General features: G+C 53.6%; 1 protein-coding gene across 8 annotated transcripts in view; it reads left to right on the forward strand.

Moving 5' to 3' along the window:
• HECTD4 (HECT domain E3 ubiquitin protein ligase 4) overlaps window positions 1-19,099 on the forward strand; it is a 184,529-nt gene that overhangs the window by 155,027 nt on the left and 10,403 nt on the right. For 7 of the 8 annotated variants that reach the window (XM_059139623.1, XM_059139626.1, XM_059139625.1 and 4 more), the window contains 12 exons: window positions 902-1,083; window positions 2,272-2,477; window positions 2,781-2,911; window positions 3,173-3,378; window positions 5,042-5,221; window positions 8,038-9,341; window positions 10,343-10,550; window positions 13,660-13,883; window positions 13,986-14,137; window positions 15,645-15,751; window positions 16,217-16,340; window positions 18,357-18,547. In XM_059139623.1, coding sequence (XP_058995606.1) covers window positions 902-1,083; window positions 2,272-2,477; window positions 2,781-2,911; window positions 3,173-3,378; window positions 5,042-5,221; window positions 8,038-9,341; window positions 10,343-10,550; window positions 13,660-13,883; window positions 13,986-14,137; window positions 15,645-15,751; window positions 16,217-16,340; window positions 18,357-18,547 — 3,215 coding nt within the window. The remainder of the gene's footprint in view (window positions 1-901; window positions 1,084-2,271; window positions 2,478-2,780; window positions 2,912-3,172; window positions 3,379-5,041; window positions 5,222-8,037; window positions 9,342-10,342; window positions 10,551-13,659; window positions 13,884-13,985; window positions 14,138-15,644; window positions 15,752-16,216; window positions 16,341-18,356; window positions 18,548-19,099) is intronic. The other variant, XM_059139624.1, reaches the window with a different exon arrangement.

Below are 19,099 nucleotides of genomic sequence, written 5' to 3' on the forward strand. Positions count from 1 at the left end.
CAAGGTAAATGCTAATTACTTCAAAAATTCATCACACAAAGTGTTCATGGTGAATGTTTTGTATGCACTTTAGTGAGCTGTGGTTTCCAGACCGTGTAGCTCACCCCTTTAAAGCATACGAGTCGGGGGTGTTTAGTATATATACACAGATATGTACTGTCTTCACCACAATCACTTTTTTTTTTTTTTTAAGATTTTATTTATTTGTCAGAGAGAGCGAGTGAGAGTGAGCACAGGCAGACAGAGTGGAAGGCAGAGTCAGACGGAGAAGCAGGCTCCCTGCGGAGCAAGGAGCCCGATGTGGGACTCGATCCCAGGACGCTGGGATCATGACCTGAGCCGAAGGCAGCTGCTTAACCAACTGAGCCACCCAGGCGTCCCACCACAATCACTTTTAAAACATTTTCATCCCATAAAGGAGAAACCTGTGCCCCTTCTCTCCTCTAGTTCAGCTTTGTCCCGTTTCTATGGATTTGCTTGATTCTGGACAGCCTGTGTGGATGGAACCATGTATTGTGGGGCCCTTCGTGTCTGGCCTCTTTTTCTTGGCACAATGTCTTCAAGGTCGATCCATGGCGTAGCAGGTTCTGGCACTTCGTCCTTACTGCTGACGAATGTTCCAGTGTGTGCGTTTACCTTTCCTCGCTTGATGGACGTTGCTCTCTTTCCAGTTTGGGCCACTCCCAAGTAATGCTCGTGTGAACATACACGTAGAAGTTTTGTGTGGATTCTCTGTTTTTCCACGGTGGTTTCTGAGTAGAGAAAATCCAAACATATTTAAACATGACTTTTTATTTAAGACCGAAATGACTAGGTTGGCGTGCAGATTCCAGGGCCGGAAGAGAGGCCTGTGGCCCGGCCCGAGCCCCGGCGCTTAGCGCGTCCCCCGCTTTCCCTGCAGAGAGCTGCTGCGGTGCGAGGCGGCGCTGGCCCGGCTGTACTGCCGCGTGGCCCTGCTCAACATCTTCGCCCCGAAGCTGCCGCACTTGTTCACCCGCCTCTTCCACATCCCCGCCATCCGGGACATCACCCTGGAGCACCTGCAGCTGCTGTCCAATCAGCTCCTGGCCCCTCCCCTCCCAGGTGAGCCTTGGCTTCTGGCCGGCCTAGTGACAACAGCTCGGGGTGGGGCGGCCCTAAGCGCCAGCCCAGCCCCAGGCAGGAGACTGGGGGTGAGGGACTCGCTCTCGGGGTGACACAGGCCTTCAGCTGGTGTAGATAAATGGCCCTAAAGAGTCGCAATGATCTGGGCAGCACTTGCTCGCTTTAAAAAATGGAAGTATGCTACGTGACCTGTTTAGTCCTTGACCTGCTAAGCACTCACTGAGCATCCCGACCAAGTTGTGAATCAAGGGAAATTTAAGCATCACTTAGGAAGTCCTGTCACTGTCCTGTGGCCACAGTCATTGTCACAGGCCTTGCTCAGAAAGGAAAATGTACCTTTTATGAGACTGACGCGCTTCCTACTATGCCAACAGGCACCACCTGAGAATGTACCTTTTACCAAGCTCCTCCACAGCCTCATTGGTTCATTGTGACTTCTGGTGGAGCTGTTTCGGTGGGCCAGGCTGTGTGTATCTCCTAACGTTGGGGCCCTTGGCGAGGCTTCTGGTGAATGCCAAGCAACGAACCTGCTTAGCCCAGCCCAAGACAAAGGGGCGCCTCTGTCTTCCCCCAGCACCTCAGCCTCCCCTTGGCCTCCCAGCAACTAAGACAGGAGGACAAGGTGAGAGGGCAGACAGCCCTCAAGGCCCAGCGGGCATCTGCCAGCTGTGGAGGTCCCAGTGAGCGTGAGTGTGCTGGGGTCCCCTGGCCCACCCCCAAGAACTTAGAGGCTCCAAAACATCTGGACAGCTTTAAAGCGTTTGTGGAAGAAGCTTTGCCGTAATGACCTCACACTGGCTTTACACACTCCCTAGCAGCTCCTCGGGGCAGCTCGGGAGGGGCCTGGGCACATGAGTATATCAGGCTCTGGGAACCCCTGCATCCGAGCAGTTCCATTTCTGTTTCATAGACCTGAGGCCGCCACTTCAGATTTGATTTTAGGAACAGTTTTGTTGCTTAAAAGAAAGGAAAAATTTAGACCGCTGATGTGAACCCCAGCCCCCAACCTGCCAGCCTGCAGGATCTGATCAGTAATGTCTCCTCTGAGACGCTCTGTCCGAGTTGCCCCATCCTGGTTTTCCGGGCAGGCTGCTCGCTCTCACCCACGTCTGCCCGCCATTGGTGTCTGTGGTCCTGGCGAATTCAGGTTTTCTTTCCTGGCCGCAGATGGCACCATCAGCTCCAGCTCCATCCTCCTGGCACAGTCTCTGCAGCATTGCGTCCACTCCCAGAACTGCTCGGCCACAGACCTCTTCTACCAGGGCAGCTCGCAGACAGTGAGAGAGTGGCTCCACGTGGCCATCACCCGGACCCTGCACCAGGGCGAGGAGAGCCTGCTGGAGCTGACGAAACAGATCTGCTCCTTCCTGCAGGTAGACGACTAAAGCTCTCATGTCCCTGCACCGGGCCTATAACTTTTAATTAGAAGTCTTACTGGCTTGCTCTAAATGACACACACTCTTCCCCAAACCCCCTAAGCCCCGCTGAACCAGTCTCCTTTTCCTCGTGGCTTTCCCGTCTTGTCCCATCCATAGTGGCCTCCCTCCCAGACGGCTTTCTTGTCCCTGGGATCCTGTGACTGCGTATGCATTGGCTCTGTCCTTTGCTTGGGAGTTGGGGGATGAAGTGCTCTCCTGTGTGTAGCCTGTGGCTTTCCTTGTTAAATTTCTCTGCAGACAGCGCCGGAGCAGTTCCCCTCTGAGGAGTTTCCGATTTCGGAGTCCAAAGTCAACATGGATGTTAATTTCCCTGGGGCGGCTTTTGTCGTCGTGTCTTGCAAAGAAAGTCAGTCTGGATTCCGCAAAGAGTAAGTTGCCCGTTCTCCAGGAGAGCTAATGGGAGAGAAAACTGGAGTCTGGTGAAACTGACAGAGGACAAGCTCGAGTTGTTTTTACTTATTAGTTAACATGCACCATATTTGAAAATAGCCTATAGTTCTTCCCATATTTCTGTGTTTGGGAAATTCATCCTTATAAAGAATGACCTTCTAGGATGTGGTGGGAATGACTCAGAAATGCCCACTTCTTACCCTCCATCTGACCCTCCTGCCCTCCCCCTTGCTCCACAGCTCCTCCTTGTACAAGGCGCCATGGGCACGGGTGCTCGTGTACGGGCTTGGCCACAAAGTCAAGCGGAACGGCCAGCTAAACCTGATTGAGGCCGTCTGTTACCCACGGGATGCGTCTCCGGCCAACACCGGCCTCACGCCACCGCCTACCGCCAACCAGTACCCTTCGGTGATCCTCTCCACAGACAAGGTCCACATCAAGCTGGGTATGTCTCTGAGTTAGCGCTTGGTAAGAACACTGTGAAGTTATTTTTGGCTTTCCTTCTTTCTGGAGATAGAAAGGATCTTGTACGTTGCTGTATGTGGTCAGTAAAGAACGGAAGTGCTTGGGACAGTGTATTTTAGGGGCAGGAGATGAAATGAGCGCCTTTCCTTTCACAATTGTGCACTCTTTAGAGTGACCTGAACAGAGCGGTCCTTTACCAGGAATAATCCCAGCTGCCTTCCTCCAGCGCTCATTAAAACTTAATTCTCTTGGGTGCGAGTGGGTCCCTGGGGCTCAGGTCACAGTGAGCATCTGCGGCCTGTCTTGGTGGTAAACAGCCTGCTGGCCAGGCCAGGAGGCCCAGTGGGTCTCCCCGGCATTCTTTGCTAAGCTGGCGTGGGTTTAGGGTCAGGGACGGGCTCCCCTTCTGCATATCCCAGAGGCCACCCCCCGCCTCTGCACCCCGGGCGCCCGGGCCACCTAACTGTTTCCAACAAAACACACAGAGGCAAGGAAAACCTGGTCACAGACTTCCCCTGCACTTCCTATCCCGTTTGATGAGAAAGGAGGGATCCAGGTTTGCTAGAGAGGATTCTGGAATGTAGCTGACTTCCCAGTCAAAAATTGGGCCTTGGGGTGGGGGCACCTGGGTGGCTCAGTGGGTTAAGCCTCTTCCTTCAGCTCAGGTCATGGTCTCAGGGTCCTGGGATCGAGTCCCACATCGGGCTTTCTGCTCAGCAGGGAGCCTGCTTCCTCCTCTCTCTCTCTGCCTACCTCTCTGCCTACTAGTGATCTCTCTCTGTCAAATAAATAAATAAAATCTTTAAAAAAAAAAAATTGGGCCTTGGCTTTTCCACAACCCCTGTCCTAGAGACCTTACATCTTTAGGGAATGAAACAAAAGGAGACTTTGCCAAATAACTTGATCTCTCTTCATTAGGGCTGATTTTTCTCATAGCACTTGGCCTCTACTGTTCACTCCTCGATTATCACCATATAAACGTTAACCCCAAAACGGAGGTCAATCAGCATGGTTCCTCCCAACTTGTCCAAAGGCCCCAGGCTCCTGATGGCCTGACTTCTGTCTGGTCAGGCCTTGCAGCAGGCCTTGGGGTGCAGTGTAAGGGGGGAATCAGGCTTTAGGGCCTTTTTCCTCTCGCTGCAGCCTCTCTGGCCAGGTTCAAGCCATGGCAGTAACACAAGGTAATAAGAGAAAAAGCCCAGGCACCTGGGTGGCTCAGTTGGTTAAGTGTCTGCCTTTGGCTCAGGTCATGATCCTGGAGTCCTGGGATCGAGTCCTGCATCAGGCTCCCTGCTCGTCGGGGAGTCTGCTTCTCCCTCTGCCCCTCCCTCTTCTCATGCTCTCTCTCTCTCATTCTCTCTCTCAAAATAAATAAAATCTTAAAAAAAAGAGAGAGAGAAAGCCCAAGGTCCTGGGAGTGCTAGTCTGGGGCACCCCTTCCCAGTCCACTCTGTAACCTGATACAAGCGTAATGGTCTCATGGGATTGCAGCCACACAAAATGGCTAATTATTTCTTTACCAAACTGGGAATATTCCAAGGAAGCATCTTTTAAGTTCTGACTTAGTATTTCCATGCTGGCTTGAGGCTGATTCGGGTCCTGTGCTGCCAATGATGAGCCTTCCTCCTCGGCCGTTTTTCCAGGCGTGTCTCCCCCTCCTGGAGCCGTGCTGGTGTTGCATTCTCTGCCCCTGGAGTTCCCTCTGGCTATGGCCTTCGCGGAGCAGCTGCTGGCCTGGAGATCAGAGGATGGCGAAGCGAGATCCGAAGATGAGCCTGACACCATCCCGACGTCTGTCCTCCTGCAAGTTGTGGAGCTGCTGGGTAAGGCTTACCTTCCCTCGGGATTGGGCCTGGGAGAGCTGGGGAGCTAGCTGAGGAAAGGGATTGCCTGCTGGTGGCCTCTTGTTCAGTTGCTGTCATTTGAAAAGGGCCTGTATTTATTTATTTTGAGAGAGAGCTTGGGCGGGAGGGGCAGAAGGAGAGTGGGAAAGAGACTCTGAAGCCAGCTCTGCAAGTAGCCCCACACAGGGCTTGATCTCATGACCCGAACCGAAAAACCAAGGGTCAGACACTTCATTAGATAATCCTGTGGCCTGGCCTCGTGGATGGGTGATGTGCAGGGTGTTCTTTCACTAACCATGAAAAGGAGATTGGTTTTAATTAACATATAATGTGTTCTTTGCCCCAGGAGTACAGGTCTGTGAATCATCAGGCTGACACATTTCACAGCACTCACCACAGCACATTCCCTCCCCAGCGTCCCTCACCTAGCTGCCCCATGCCCCCAACCCCTCCCCATCCAGCAACCCTCAGTTAAGAGTCTCTCATGGCTTGTCTCCCTCTCTGGTTTCATCTTGTTTCATTTTTCCCTCCCTTCCCCTATGATCTCACTGATACGAGGAATTTAAGAAAATGAGATTTATTTATTATTTTTTTTAAAGATTTTATTTATTTATTTGACAGAGAGAGAGATCACAAATAGGCAGAGAGACAGACAGAGAGAGAGATGAGGAGAAGCAGGCTCCCTGCTGAGCAGAGAGCCCCATGCGGGACTCGATCCCAGGCCCCTGGGATCATGACCCGAGCCGAAGGTAGAGGCCTAACCCACTGAGCCTCCCAGGCGCCCCAAAAATGAGATTTATTTTATCATACTTTATTTTTGTTAAGGTTTTATTTACTTATTTGACAGAGAGATAGAGCATAAGTAGGCAGAGCAGCAGGTAGAGAGAGAGGGAGAAGCAGGCTCTCCACCACATAGGGAGCCCGATGTAGTGCTCCATCCCAGGACCCTGAGATCATGACCTGAGCCGAAGGCAGCGGCTTAACCCACTGAGCCTCCCAGGCGCCCCCGCACTTTACTTTATACAAATACATGCCGTTTTTGTAGCTTTGGAGGTCAAAGGTGGTGTGGGAGTAAAGAATGTTGCAAAATCCAACATGGTGACTTAGTCGTTCCTGAAAGGGTTGTATTTTGGTAAAACTCATAGAAAGTTAAACTTCAGAGGTGCACATTTTGCCTTTGTAAATTCACCTCAAATTCTAAATAACTATTGAACTTCGTTAGTGTAATATATCTGCTTAAGTGTTTAGGGATAAAACAGACTAATGTCTGCAACTAATTTTGAAATAATCAAATAGTAAGCGGAGTTTTTGGGTGAATAAAGGGGTAGATAGGTAGGTGCGTAAGAGCAAATACCACAGAGTGTTAGCGGGAGGACCGAGGTGGTGGGCCTACGGGCAATCCCTGTCTAAGTTGTTCAGCTGCCCTGTATTTTTGAGATTTTTTTTATAATGTTGGGGGGAAAAGATGTTGCAAACTTAAGTGCACTCAGGGGTCAGAAGCCAGATGGGGGAAAGCAGAGGGGAGTGGGCCAGGCACCTCATGCTCTGTCAGTCCCTGAACCCTGTCACCCCTTGCTACACGAGAAGGTGGACCTGGTCCTGCCAGCTCTTAGAACTTTTTATTTCAAGAAGACTCAGTAATGTAGATACTGATGTGAATTTCCCAGTTTTCGAATGTTGGCAACTGAATCAAATTCTTTGAAATACTCTGGGCGAGGGATCAGGGAAGGTGAGTGGGGGACCACCGTGGGAAGGAGAGGTCTGTGGGCAGTCTTGGCTCACGGGCCGTCATTTGCAATCTGGGCGGAGGAGAATTCTAAGGCCATCCTATTACGGAAATGACAATTGGCAGAGGAAGGACAATGGAGGGGAGGTCGCATGAGCATCGGAGGGCGGGACCACGGACCCTGTAGGCACTTGTTCTCTCTGAATGGCTTCCTGAATGCCCTCACGGGTTCCTTTCAGTTAAAGTTATGAAACAGCGCCACCCCAAGAGATCAGGCAGCTTAGTGTGAATTTAAGATGCGTGTCTGGCACAAAGGGGATCTTGGTACAAACCTGTGACCCATCTTGTTGTTCTAGACCCTATTTCCTGAACTTCAGTCCTTCTCATCATCTTTATGTGATTCCCGCCATGTCTACAAGTCATGCCTGTCAGCATTTATTGATCTGGTTTCTGACAATCCGCTCTCTGCTCCTTTTTGTACACTTTAATTTTGAGGCACCTGGGTGGCTCAGATGGTCGAACATTTGCCTTTGGCTCAGGTCATGATCCCACGGTCCTGGGGTCAAGCCCCACATTGGGTTCTTGCTCAGCGGGGAGTCTGTTTCTCCCTCTCCCTCTCCCTCTCTGCCCCTTCCTTCCCCACTCGTTCTCTCTCTCTCTCAAATAAATAAATAGTATCTTTTTTTTAAAAAAAGGGGGGGAATACTTTGTCAGTATGTATTTCTGGGCTGTGTGATAGAATTAGATTGTGTGCCCCCCCCCGTAGTAACTACCCCATGGTTTGGGAAATAGTGTTCTCATGACTTCTCACCAACTTACTTGAAAACCTTATGAGAAAGAAAGAAAATGAGTTTTCGGTGTGAGCCATTGAACCTGGCTCTGTACGATCATGCGGCCCTGGGGTTAAGGCCGTGGGCTCTGGGATCAACCAGCCAGGCTTGAGCTCTTTGAGCCTCTGTTTTTTCATCTGAGAGCTGGGGATGGATAACATAGCGTCAGGAACAGTGCCTGGTGCAGAGCAAGTGCTCTACCAACAACCGCTGCTGTTACTGTTTTGTATTTGCTTCAGGAAACTTCCTGTGGACCACAGACATGGCGGCCTGCGTGAAGGAGCTCGTTTTCCATCTCCTGGCGGAGCTGCTGCGCACGGTCCACACCCTGGAGCAGAGGAAGCACCCTGCCGGCCTGTCCTCCTCCATCGCCCTGCAGCTGAACCCCTGCCTGGCCATGCTGATGGCTTTGCAGTCGGAGCTCCATAAGCTGTACGACGAGGAAACCCAGAGCTGGGTCCCGGGCAGTGCGTGTGGAGGCTCGGCGGCAGCGGCCACGGACCAGGGCAGGTTCTCCACATACTTCCATGCGCTCATGGAGGGCTGCCTGGCGGTGGCCGAAGTGACCCTGCCCACCAACATGAGTGTCACAGCCAGCGGGGTGACCTCTGCGACCGCCCCGAATCTCAGCGACTCCTCATCCTCTTCATCCTCCTCCCCTGGACAGACACCACAAAGCCCCAGCCTCCTATCAAAGAGGAAAAAGGTCAAGATGAAGCGAGAAAAGGCCTCCTCCTCCGGGAAGCGCCAGTCGTCCCGTTCAGTGGAATCGGACCCCGCCATGCTCAGCATTGGGGGCAGCAAGCCGGAGGACATGCTGTGGTTTCATCGAGCCCTCACCCTGCTCATCATTCTCCGACATCTCACCAGGAAGGACCCACAGGGTCTGGGTGTGACAAGTGACGCCATCGCCGACGCCTGCCAGGCACTGGTTGGCCCCACGGCCCACAGCCGCTTGCTGGTGATCTCTGGAATCCCCACCCACCTGGACGAGGGCATCGTCAGAGGTGCTATCCGCAAGGCCTGCAATGCCCATGGCGGGGTCTTCAAGGATGAGATCTATATCCCCCTGCAGGACGAAGACCCCAAGAAGCCCAAGGACAAGGCTGAGGGTGCTGATGGCAAAGCCGAGCCGGAGAAGACCCTCGGCTTCCCCAGCGCGGACAGTTTGGAGGTCAGCACGTCCAGCAGCCTGACCCCTGCCATGAGCATCAGCGCATCCGCCTCCACCAGTCAGGCCTCCATCTGCAGCTCCCAGGGGATCTCGCAGACCGTCAGTGACCTCTCTGTGGATCCGCTGCCCTCGGGCCTCGAGCCGCCCGTCCCTCCTGGTGTACTGGAGCCCCACGTGGTGTCCAGCCAGGAGAGCCTAGACATCTCCCTGTGCAGCACGGGCAGCCTGGGCAGTCTGGGGAGCCTGGGGGAGCCGCTGGACAACGCGGAGACGGCCTCTGTGTCGGACATGGGCTCCATGTACACGGTCACGTCCCTGGACAACCAGCCCCTCGCGGCGCGCCCCATCAAAGGCTTTGCGGTCGTGGAGGTAACGGCGCTCGCGCCTTGGCAACCTCGAAAGTCACGAGCAGAGCAGCTGGGATCCCCCCAAGCCCCTCTCACCCTTCCAGCATGATTTCCCCAGGATTAACTGACAGGTGGCGTTGGGGCACGTAGGGCGCTCCCTGAGGCAGCTCTTAGAAGCCACCATGATTTATCATGTTGATTATCTGTGTCTGAGGTCACATCTCCGACAAGAGTGGTGCCAAGTCTGATGTCATGAAGTAAATGCAGGTTGTTGCTGAGTATGGGAGGGAGGCAGAGGAGTACGAGGGGCCTGACCTTTCCTGGGGGACAGGCTTTATCGAGTGCATTCCAGCTCGGGCCCGCCGGTATATTTGAGTGGCCCCGGGTTGTTTTAAGTGTTGCCGTCAGCAGGTGGGGTCTTCACTGATCTTTGCGAGGACAAATTTGCCATTCTGCTCCTGGTGGTTCTGAGTTTCCAGACCACGTTTCCACTTCAAGATCCCCTCTGTTGCTTGGGCCTCCTTGTTTAGGAATCCTGCCTCCTGTGTCTTCATCCCTGTGTGAGGGGAGTCAGACTCCGAGTAAATCTGTCCTCCTGCTATTGGATGCGGCGAGGAAGGCACTAGAAGGAAATATGTGTGTATTGCTTTGCTCTCCCAGGGAGCTCTGGCAAGAGCGTTCCAGAAGCCGGTGATGGTTTCTTCCCCAGAATCCTTTCTCTTAATCTCTGCACCCTCTTCCCGGGGGCTTCTCAGAGCTACGCGTGGACCCTAGCTCCCTGGGCATCGGAGTAAAGCCACAGACCCGGTCAGGGTTTAGCAACAGACGTTTCCAGCAGCTAAGATGTTCCCCATCAAGTTACTGCTGTTGGCGTGTGGCAGAGACGCTCCCGAGGAGCACGACTCGCAGGAGTCCGGCCACACTCATCGCACTTAAGACAGGGAGGGGGTTTGAGGACGGAGCGGGAGGGAAAACAAAGCCCTTCCCCTGCTCCAGTCCTGATCCTTTGCTTTGTTCACACAGATAAGATCCCGAGCCAAAATTGAGAAAATTCGAGCAAGTTTGTTTAACAATAATGACTTGATCGGTTTGTCAAGTTTGGATGGCGAAGATGAACTGATGGAAATGTCCACGGAGGAGATCCTCACCGTGTCCGTAGTAAATCAGAGTCTGTTTGATACACAGGGAAGCCCGGGCTTGGAAGATTACTTCAATGATAAGTCTATTAAAGGTGGGTTATGGATTTTTTATTTGTGATTAATAGACTTTTTGCGAACACTTTTAAGTTTACAGAAAAAAATTAACAAAGTCTTCTGCTCTCTCTGTACCTAGTGTGCCCTATCTTTAACATCTTACCACAGAAAGAACCTTGGGGGGCACCCTGGGGGCTAGAGACTTGGGAAATGAGCAGGGGCCGTGCGGAGACGGACAGACATTCTTTGCTTGGCTCACGGAAGCTGTCAGAGCTGTGAGGGTCATGAGGGCGCCCCTGCCTCCGGCCTGCTGTGCTCCAGCCTGTGGAGACCGCCGGGAAGGGTCATTCCTGTGCGACTGACAATCACTAAATTCTACCCCTGAAGCTAATAATATACTGTATGTTAACTAAATTGAATTTAAATTTAAAAAAAAAAATTAAAGTGGGCTTGCATTCAAGTCCCATTTTGCTTTTTGTCTAGCCAGACTTCGCTTTGTTCGAGTTCAGGTGTATTTACTGTGTTCTGTCCTGTGGAGCTAGAACATACCAAGTGCATTGCTGGAAATCATCTGGTCATTTGCCCAAGGGCAGTAAATGCCTCCATCTTTACACTCATTCTTTTTTTTTTTTTTTTTTTTTTTTAAAGATTTTATTTATTTGAGAGAGAGACAGTGAGAGAGAACATGAGCGAGGAGAAGGTCAGAGGGAGAAGCAGACTCCCCGTGGAGCTGGGAGCCCGATGTGGGACTCGATCCTGGGACTCTGGGATCATGACCTGAGCCGAAGGCAGTCGTCCAACCAACTGAGCCACCCAGGCGCCCCCTTTACACTCATTCTTGGGGAAGAAACAATTCCGTATCCTCTTCACCAAGTCCCACTTTGTCATTCTGACAACTCTTTGTGGGTGGACCCTGTCTGGTGTCCCCACTTCTTCTGTACGACGTGGCGCGTTCATCCAGGACGCAGCCCCAGGCCCCGCTGAGCAGAATCAAGCAGCAGACTCCTGCCTGAAGCCAGGAGCTTGCCCCAAGCCCCGCTCCGGAAACAGTGGTTTTTCTTCTTCTTTCTATGATTACACTCCTTTGTGTGGTCATTTTTATTTTGCACTAGTGTTGCTCAAAATTTTTAATCCATGTCCTTCTTTCTAATTCTTTAATATTGTTTGAAATTTCATGATAGAACTGTAGAATTTGTTTCCTGTTCTAGGAGAACAAAAATGTAATACCAAATATGGGTTTTGTTGTTGGCTTCAAATTTTTATCCCCGAGTTGTAAAATGTTCACTCAGGGCTAGTACCAGGATGAGATAAGTGAGGCCTTGGGCACGAAATTTAATGGGCTCCAAAAATCTCAGTAAGCTAGATAAATAATATGTGTGTGTGTGTATCTTTTTAGGACTTATAATATTTATTTGAGAGAGAACATGAACAGGGTGAGGGGCAGAGAGAGAAGCAGGCCCCTCTGAGCAAGGAGCCTGATATGGGACTTGATCCCAGGACCCTGGGATCATGACCTGAGCCGAAGGCAAATGCTTAACCCACTGAGCCACCCAGGTGTCCCTAAATAAATAACATTTTGATTGAATATTTATAGAAGTCAGAATTAATACAAAATATCCATAATGAGTAAAATTTTAAATAAAGACAGGACCAGTATTACTGATTATTTCTTTTGGCTTAGGCTTTAATGTGGCTTGGCACAGTACTGTTGATATTTTGCTCGTCGTGTGGGGGTTTTTTTTGTATTGATTTTGATTTCTTTTTTTTAATACTACATTGAAAATGCATTTTTTTTAAAGATTTTATTTATTTATTTGAAAGACAGAGATCACAAGTAGGCAGAGAGAGGAGGAAGCAGGCTCCCTGCTAAAAGCAGAGAGCCCAATGCGGGGCTTGATCCCAGGACCCTGGGATCATGACCTGAGCTGAAGTCAGAGGCTTAACCCACTGAGCCACCCAGGCGCCCCTGAAATATGTATCTTGATCATGGAGTTTTGGGGGGATCTTGCCCTCGAGGGGACTGCCTGGCTCCCCTCACCCTGTGTGGGCCCCAATCCCTTATTAGTGTGCATTTGGCCCCCAGCGCTCTGTGGCCCATGTAGGGATAACTATTGTAAGGTCTGAGGCCTTTTTCTGCCTTAACTCATGGTTTGCCAGCCTTTTCATACTTCGAATCTGAATTTGGACCGAGTTCCTGATCCTGTTATAGTCAAACGTTCCACATAAGGTACTCGGTCTTTTGGTAACATTAGTGCCACACGTGTTTTGCTAGAGACCAAGTTGTGGTTCTGCTGAGTCAGCTTTTAGGGCTTGGCCGCCCCTTCTGCACCCCTGACCCCACACCCTCAGTCTGGAGGCCCATGAGGCTTCTGATCTCCTGTTCCCACAGCCAGGCCGGCCCTGGGGGCAGCCATGGTGTGTCAGAGGGAGAGGCCGGCTGTGGGGCCGGGGGCGGGAAGGAGAAGGGAGTGAGGAGTGAGTCCGCGCAGTCCCCGGCCTGGGCCCCCGGCCACGAGAGGCGTGCAGATGGAGTCCTGACGGCCACTGGGGCCCACCTTCGGGAGCACTTATTTGGGCACAGAAAGAAATGGTTTTTCCTGTGCTCGAGGACAATTTTCTACCTGCTCATTGTGCCAGTCTCGAACCATCCTCTCTAATAACACAAAACTTGCTTGATACCGTGGGCTTTGCACTAACAGTACTTGTGGGCTCCGTAGCCTGTCGTTCTTTGGGAACTGCCCATCATGAGCGTGTTAAGGTAGATGAAACTGCCGTAGTCAGTAGCTGTAAGAGAACAGTGGCTTGGGCCCCGTGGAAGCGTGTTTCTCACGCGTGGACGAGCCCAGGGCGAGGACTGGTGTCCGCCATCCCCGAGGCTGGCCATTTCCGTGCAGCCAGTGCAGGGAGTGAGCTCAGAGAGCAGACTGGCCCGGGAGTGGCTCACATCCCACGTCACAGCGAGAAGGCTGGGGGCACGCCCAGAAGGGGGAAACCAGGTTTGGGTGCAGAGCTCTTCATCACCACTACACGTCTGTTACCTACACGCAAAAACTGAGCTGTTTAGGAGACACAGACCACTGCGAGGAAGTGTGCTGACATGGTCCGTTCACGGCAGAATTGTTTTGTCCTCTCCCCGCTTCGGAACAGGCGAGAAGCTGGTGCCGGGTGCCAGAGAGGTGCTCACGGAGATATTTAAGAGCTGTGCCCATTCCGAGCAGATGCTGAGCCTGACGCCAGCGAAGCCCATCAAAGTGTCGGACATTTATCTCAGCAAAGAGCAGATCAACTCCCAAACACCAGGCAACCTCCTCCACCTCTTCTTCACCAACGTCCGGCCTCCCAAAAAGGTGCTGGAGGACCAGCTCACCCAGGTACCCACCCCCCGCCCATCCCTGCTTGCCGAGCTGCTGCTGGGCCTCGGGGGCACCTTCAGGCGATCCTGAGGACCCCTCTTTGCCCCCGGGGACCCGCAGATCCTGAGGAAGTACGGAGTGCCGAAACCCAAGTTCGACAAGAGCAAGTACAGCAAAGGCGGGAAGGAGCAGCACCCCGTGAAGGTGGTGAGCACCAAACGGCCCATCACCAAGCCGCCCGCCAAGGACAAGGCCGTGCTCAACAGCGTCAGGTGCGCCTCCGGGGAGCTCGGCGCATGGGGCGGGCGGGGCACCCGGGCCGCCGCCTCCACGGCTTCCTGTGAGGCTCTCCGCATATCTGGGAGCAGACCCCTTGGCTCTGCTTTGCAGCTCCGTCGTGTGGGTCCCCAGCTTTGTGCACTGAAAGAGCGTTTTCGTATCCACAAGTGAAGTCAAGTCAGGACCGCACAGGCAGACAAAAGCAGACCAGTCTGAAGTCACTACCATCCAGAATGTACAGAACTGTTCCCCCAAAATTCTTCTTTTAACCACACAAATAATGCATAGCTATTACAGAAAAACTACAAAATGCGTATTGAAAAAAATGCATTTTTTCCCACACACCGCTTACAACAGTTAAGTGCGTAACCTTCCGTGGAGGCGCATGTATTATGTTCTTACGTTTTACGTGGCTAAGGGGCGCCTGTGTGGCCGAGGTGGTGACGCATCCGACTCCTGGTTTCAGCTCGGGTCATGATCTCAGGGTCGTGCCATCAAGCCCCAAGTCGGGCTCCACACCAGCTGTGCAGCCTGCTTGAGATTCTCTCTCTCCCTCTCCCCGCCCCCACGCTCCCCCCTCTTGCTCACTCTCAAAAAAATAACTGTGAAATGGCTGAAATAGTACAGAAATCAAGAGTATATGCAGCAAAAAGCCGTTCCTCTTCCCTTCCTCCTCAAGCCTCCCTGCCCTCGCTAGCCTTCCAGAACTAGAGACACAGCATGAGTGGGGGCAAGGGGCAGAAGGGGAACGACAAGCAGACTCCCTGCTGAGCAGGGAGCCAGAGGCAGGTCTCGAACCCAGGACTCCAAGACCATGACCCACGCTGTAGTCACATGCTGGACCAGCTGAGCCACCCAGGCGACCTCTCTCTCTCTTTTAATAGCTCTGTAATATTTCATGTGTGGATATGCATGCATATTTAATAGAATTTTCTATAGACTTAGGCAAATGACTCAAGAACCCAAAATTGGAAATTTGGTAGAAAAGTATTACCTGGCAGGAGTCTCTAGAGGAATTGTTTGAGGGATCAGAAAGATGTCAGACATAAACCTGCATCTGGGTGCTTCTGTATCTCTATAGTGCAGTAGAGTTTTCTGTGATGGAAATCTGAGCGGTTTCCCTGTCTGGCTGCTGAATGTAGTTGCCACTAGCCACATTTTTGAAACATGGCTAGTGCGGTCAAGGAACTGAATTTGCTATTTTATTTTAATTTAAACATATAGCTACAATCTGACTAGTGGCTGGTTCTTAGTGCAGCTCTGAAGAATATAGAAGAGATGAAAAGCATCTAAGGTCTTTTGCAGTTAAAGCATCAGTTTGTCCTCCTGATATGCTCAGTGAACTTGGTGAGGACAGAGCTGACCTTGCACCCAGCCCTGTGGGAACCGGTGGCCGTGGTTGGGGGGAGTCTGGCCTACCACACATGTGAGGCTCTGTGCATCGGCTGTCAGGATATGGTATGAACGCAGGTGTTCTGACTGCAGTGCTCTGGTCTACAGCAGGACTGCCTTAAGTGAGAAAAAGCCAACTGTGAAGCCTAAGTCCCCAGAAAAGAGCAAGCCAGATGAGAAGGACCCGGAGAAGTCACCCACCAAAAAACAAGAAGGTGAACGAGCAGCTTGGGCCTGAGACTGGTGGGCCCCCAGGACCAGCCTCCAGGCTTTTGCCTGACTGACTGGGCTGCCTTGGGGTTAGACGGGGCCTCGATGCCGTCTTTGAGCATGAATTTATGGAGGTCAGACTAGCAGTTCCCAAAATACCACGCACCCAAAGTGAAGAGTAGAAAGTAAAGATCTGGACATCTGCTTAGAAATTCGCTTCTAGAAGGCACTTACCTGGGCCTTAGAACTTGAGCCTCATAAAGGCCCAAGCAGAGCTGGAGAAGTCAGGCTGTGGCTCGCTGACCCCGGGAAGTCAGGGGCTATGCTGGGTCTTGGGCAGTGGGTGGAGGCGGCCATGACAGACCTTGGAGGGGTGGGACACGGGTCTATTGGGCCGTGCCAGAAACGCCACCAGAGCATGGCGCGAGGCACTTTACAAACTCCTAAGTCTCTCAATCCTTCTCCCTCAGTCCCTGAGGAGAAGTATCTCACCTTGGAAGGATTTCACAAGTTCGTTATTGACCGAGCCAAGCAAGACATCCGTAGTGTCTGGAGGGCGATTTTATCCTGTGGTTATGACCTTCACTTTGAGAGGTAAGAAGTTGTCTCTCAGTCCAGTTGACACCTTGTGTAAAAATTGTTGTTGGCCACCAGAGGCGTCCCCTCCAGCATCCTTTCTGGGAGCCATTCTGCCTGCTGTTCTGACGCCTCCTGAGCTGTGGCTTCTCGTGATTCTCCAAATGGTTTCAGAACGCATTTGGAAACCACTTCTGTTCTAAACAACAGATTCATCTTCTGATGGTTCTGGAGGTCAAGGTGTCAGCAGGGTTGGCTTCTCCTGAGGCCTGTCATTGGCCTGCAGATGGTCACATCCCTGCTGCCACCTCGCTTCCGAGGGGGACACCAGTCTGCTGGTCTGGGCCTGGCTCTGAGGACCTTCTTTAACTCAGTTACCTCTTCAAAGGCCTCGTCTCCTAACACAGTCACACGTTGGGATTTAGGGCTTCAACGTAGGAACGGGGGTGGGGGGGGTGGACGCACGTCAGTCCCTAATAGGGTCGATTTCTTATTCCAAAGACTCTTTGTTCCTCAGAGTCCCACTTTGTCTCCATGTCCCCGTCGCCCGCTCTCCCTCCTTTCCAGGGAGGAGCTCGCCAGGTCCCCGGGGCCAAACAAGAATAGGTTTCCCCTTTCTAGCTGTAAGGTGGTCCCAGGCCAGCCCACTGCTTACGTCCCAGTGCTGAAACGGCCCTGCCCTCCCGCCGGCGCTCACCCCGGGCGCGCAGCGAGAGTGCGGGCGCGGGGCGGACCTACAGCCGGAGCACGCGGTCTTCACACCCGCGCTCGCGTTCAGAGGTGCTTTGCCGCTGGGCGCCGTCATTTCGTACCTCACGGAAGGCTCAGAGTCCATTGCTGACCAGTTTTCTGATTTATTTTACAAGCCAGTAAGCGATGACTTTGGGGGTTTGGGACTAGAAAGGGCATTCGAAGTGAGAAGGTCTCAGGCTGGCCTGCGAACGACTTCCCAGGTGACGCGTTTGTTACGGCTCGAGGGCTCGCTCACGGGCGCCGCGGGGCTTTGCCAGCCCTGATGCCTCCTTCCCACACCTGGCCTGAGGGCAGCCAGTGGCACCTGCTGCTCTTCGCCAGCCTGGAGGGGGCTGTGAGGGGACCCCTTCTGGAGGCTGCTGCCTCTCAGCCCTCCTCCCGTGCGATGCACGCCGCCTGGGCTGAGAGGCTCGGCCCCTGGCCCCAGATGGGCCCTCCTGGCAGGGGGCACCCTGTGTGGCATGTGGCCCAGGGAGGTGCCGAGGGCCCGGGAGCCAGAGGCGCCCATCCACCGGCACCCTGCCCGCCTCTCTGGGGCCCACGACTTCCTGGGATCGGAAAGGCCGCGCGCACTCCCCGCACACCCCGAGCCTCGTGTGCAGGCTCGGAGGAGCTCTCCCGTGGTCCTGTGCCGAGGGCCATCCCGTCGGAAATCCCAGGCCCCGCGTCTCCCGACATTTTCAGCGGGTGGGTTTTTTCCATACTTAGAAGTGGGTGCACACAAGACATCTGCTTTTTTTTTTTCCTGTTTCCCCATCCCCCCTGGGTCAGCATAGCAGGTGATGTGGGAGCGGGAGTGCTGCCCTCCTGGCCCCCTGTGTGCGTGCCCTGCCTACCAGCCGAGGGGCCCAGCTTCGCTGAGGTGGGCAGGAGCTCCTCACTGCCTTGGCCATGGGCCTTGCAGGCGCCCTCAGCTGGCTGGGGGTGGCGGGGGGCGCGTACTGCTGCTAGCTGCCTTTGTACGTGAGGAACCTGGGCCTCACAAAGCAGCCGTCTTGGTGGCCCAGGTCACCGGGTGGCCTAGATTTCAGCCCAGGGACCCCAGAGCCCCGTTCTTACCCCCTGCCCTTGGCCCAGGCGCAGGAGGGAGGCCCGCAGGGGTGCGTGTGGCCGGGGTCCGGGACGGTGGCACTGTCCCGGCCTGCGGGCTGTGTGCTCCCTCCTCCAGGGGCACCTCCCCTCGCACGGAGACGCCAGCGGTGAGGCGAGGCTCTGTGCCAGTGGTCCTCTGGGAGCGGGGACGTGGCCCCCAGCCCACCTTCCCTTCTCGCCCGGCCCCAGGTGTGCCTGCATCGACGTCCGACATGCGCACAAGGCCTCTAGGAAGTGGACCCTGGAGATGGACGTGGCGCTGGTGCAGTACATCAACCGGCTGTGCCGTCACCTGGCCATCACGCCCGCGCGGCTCCACCCCCACGAGGTGTACCTGGACCCTGCAGATGCCGCAGACCCCAGAGTGGCTTGTCTCTTGAGTATGTAGGCTCTGGCGGAATTGCCATGGGGGACCAGCCCCTGCGCTGCCTGGGGGCATCCCCAACAATAGCACCAGGGATTTGGAGGAACTAGGCGGGTTCCTTGCAGCCATCTAACAAGTCCCTCGGATCACCTGCTGTGAGCCATGGGGGCAGAGGAGAGGGAGAGACGGAAGCTGTGACTGAAGCTGCATTAGATGCCCGGCGGGTGTCGGGAGGGAGCGGGGATCAGCTCTCTGTCATCCTTCATCCCGAGAGAGCAGCGTCTTTATGAAAAGCTAGGAAGGTGCCTGCACACGTAGGTGCACGCGCAAGAACAGACGTTCTCCGTAAATCCGTCCCTGGGAAGTCACCCTTGTCACAGCATGCTGGCACCTGACCCCTGGGCTTGTTTTCTGTGCCTGTGCACGCGGTACCACAGGCGGCTTGGGAGTCTGCCCGCCCTTGCTCGGCCGTGTGTCCTGGGCCTTTGCTCTTTGTTCTTCCGGATACTTTGAAGGTAAACCTGGGCCAGAAGTGGTCCTGCTGTCCATCTCTGACCGCTGGAGACAG

Source organism: Mustela lutreola, chromosome 11 (assembly GCF_030435805.1).
Source record: "Mustela lutreola isolate mMusLut2 chromosome 11, mMusLut2.pri, whole genome shotgun sequence".
Taxonomy (NCBI): domain Eukaryota; kingdom Metazoa; phylum Chordata; class Mammalia; order Carnivora; family Mustelidae; genus Mustela; species Mustela lutreola.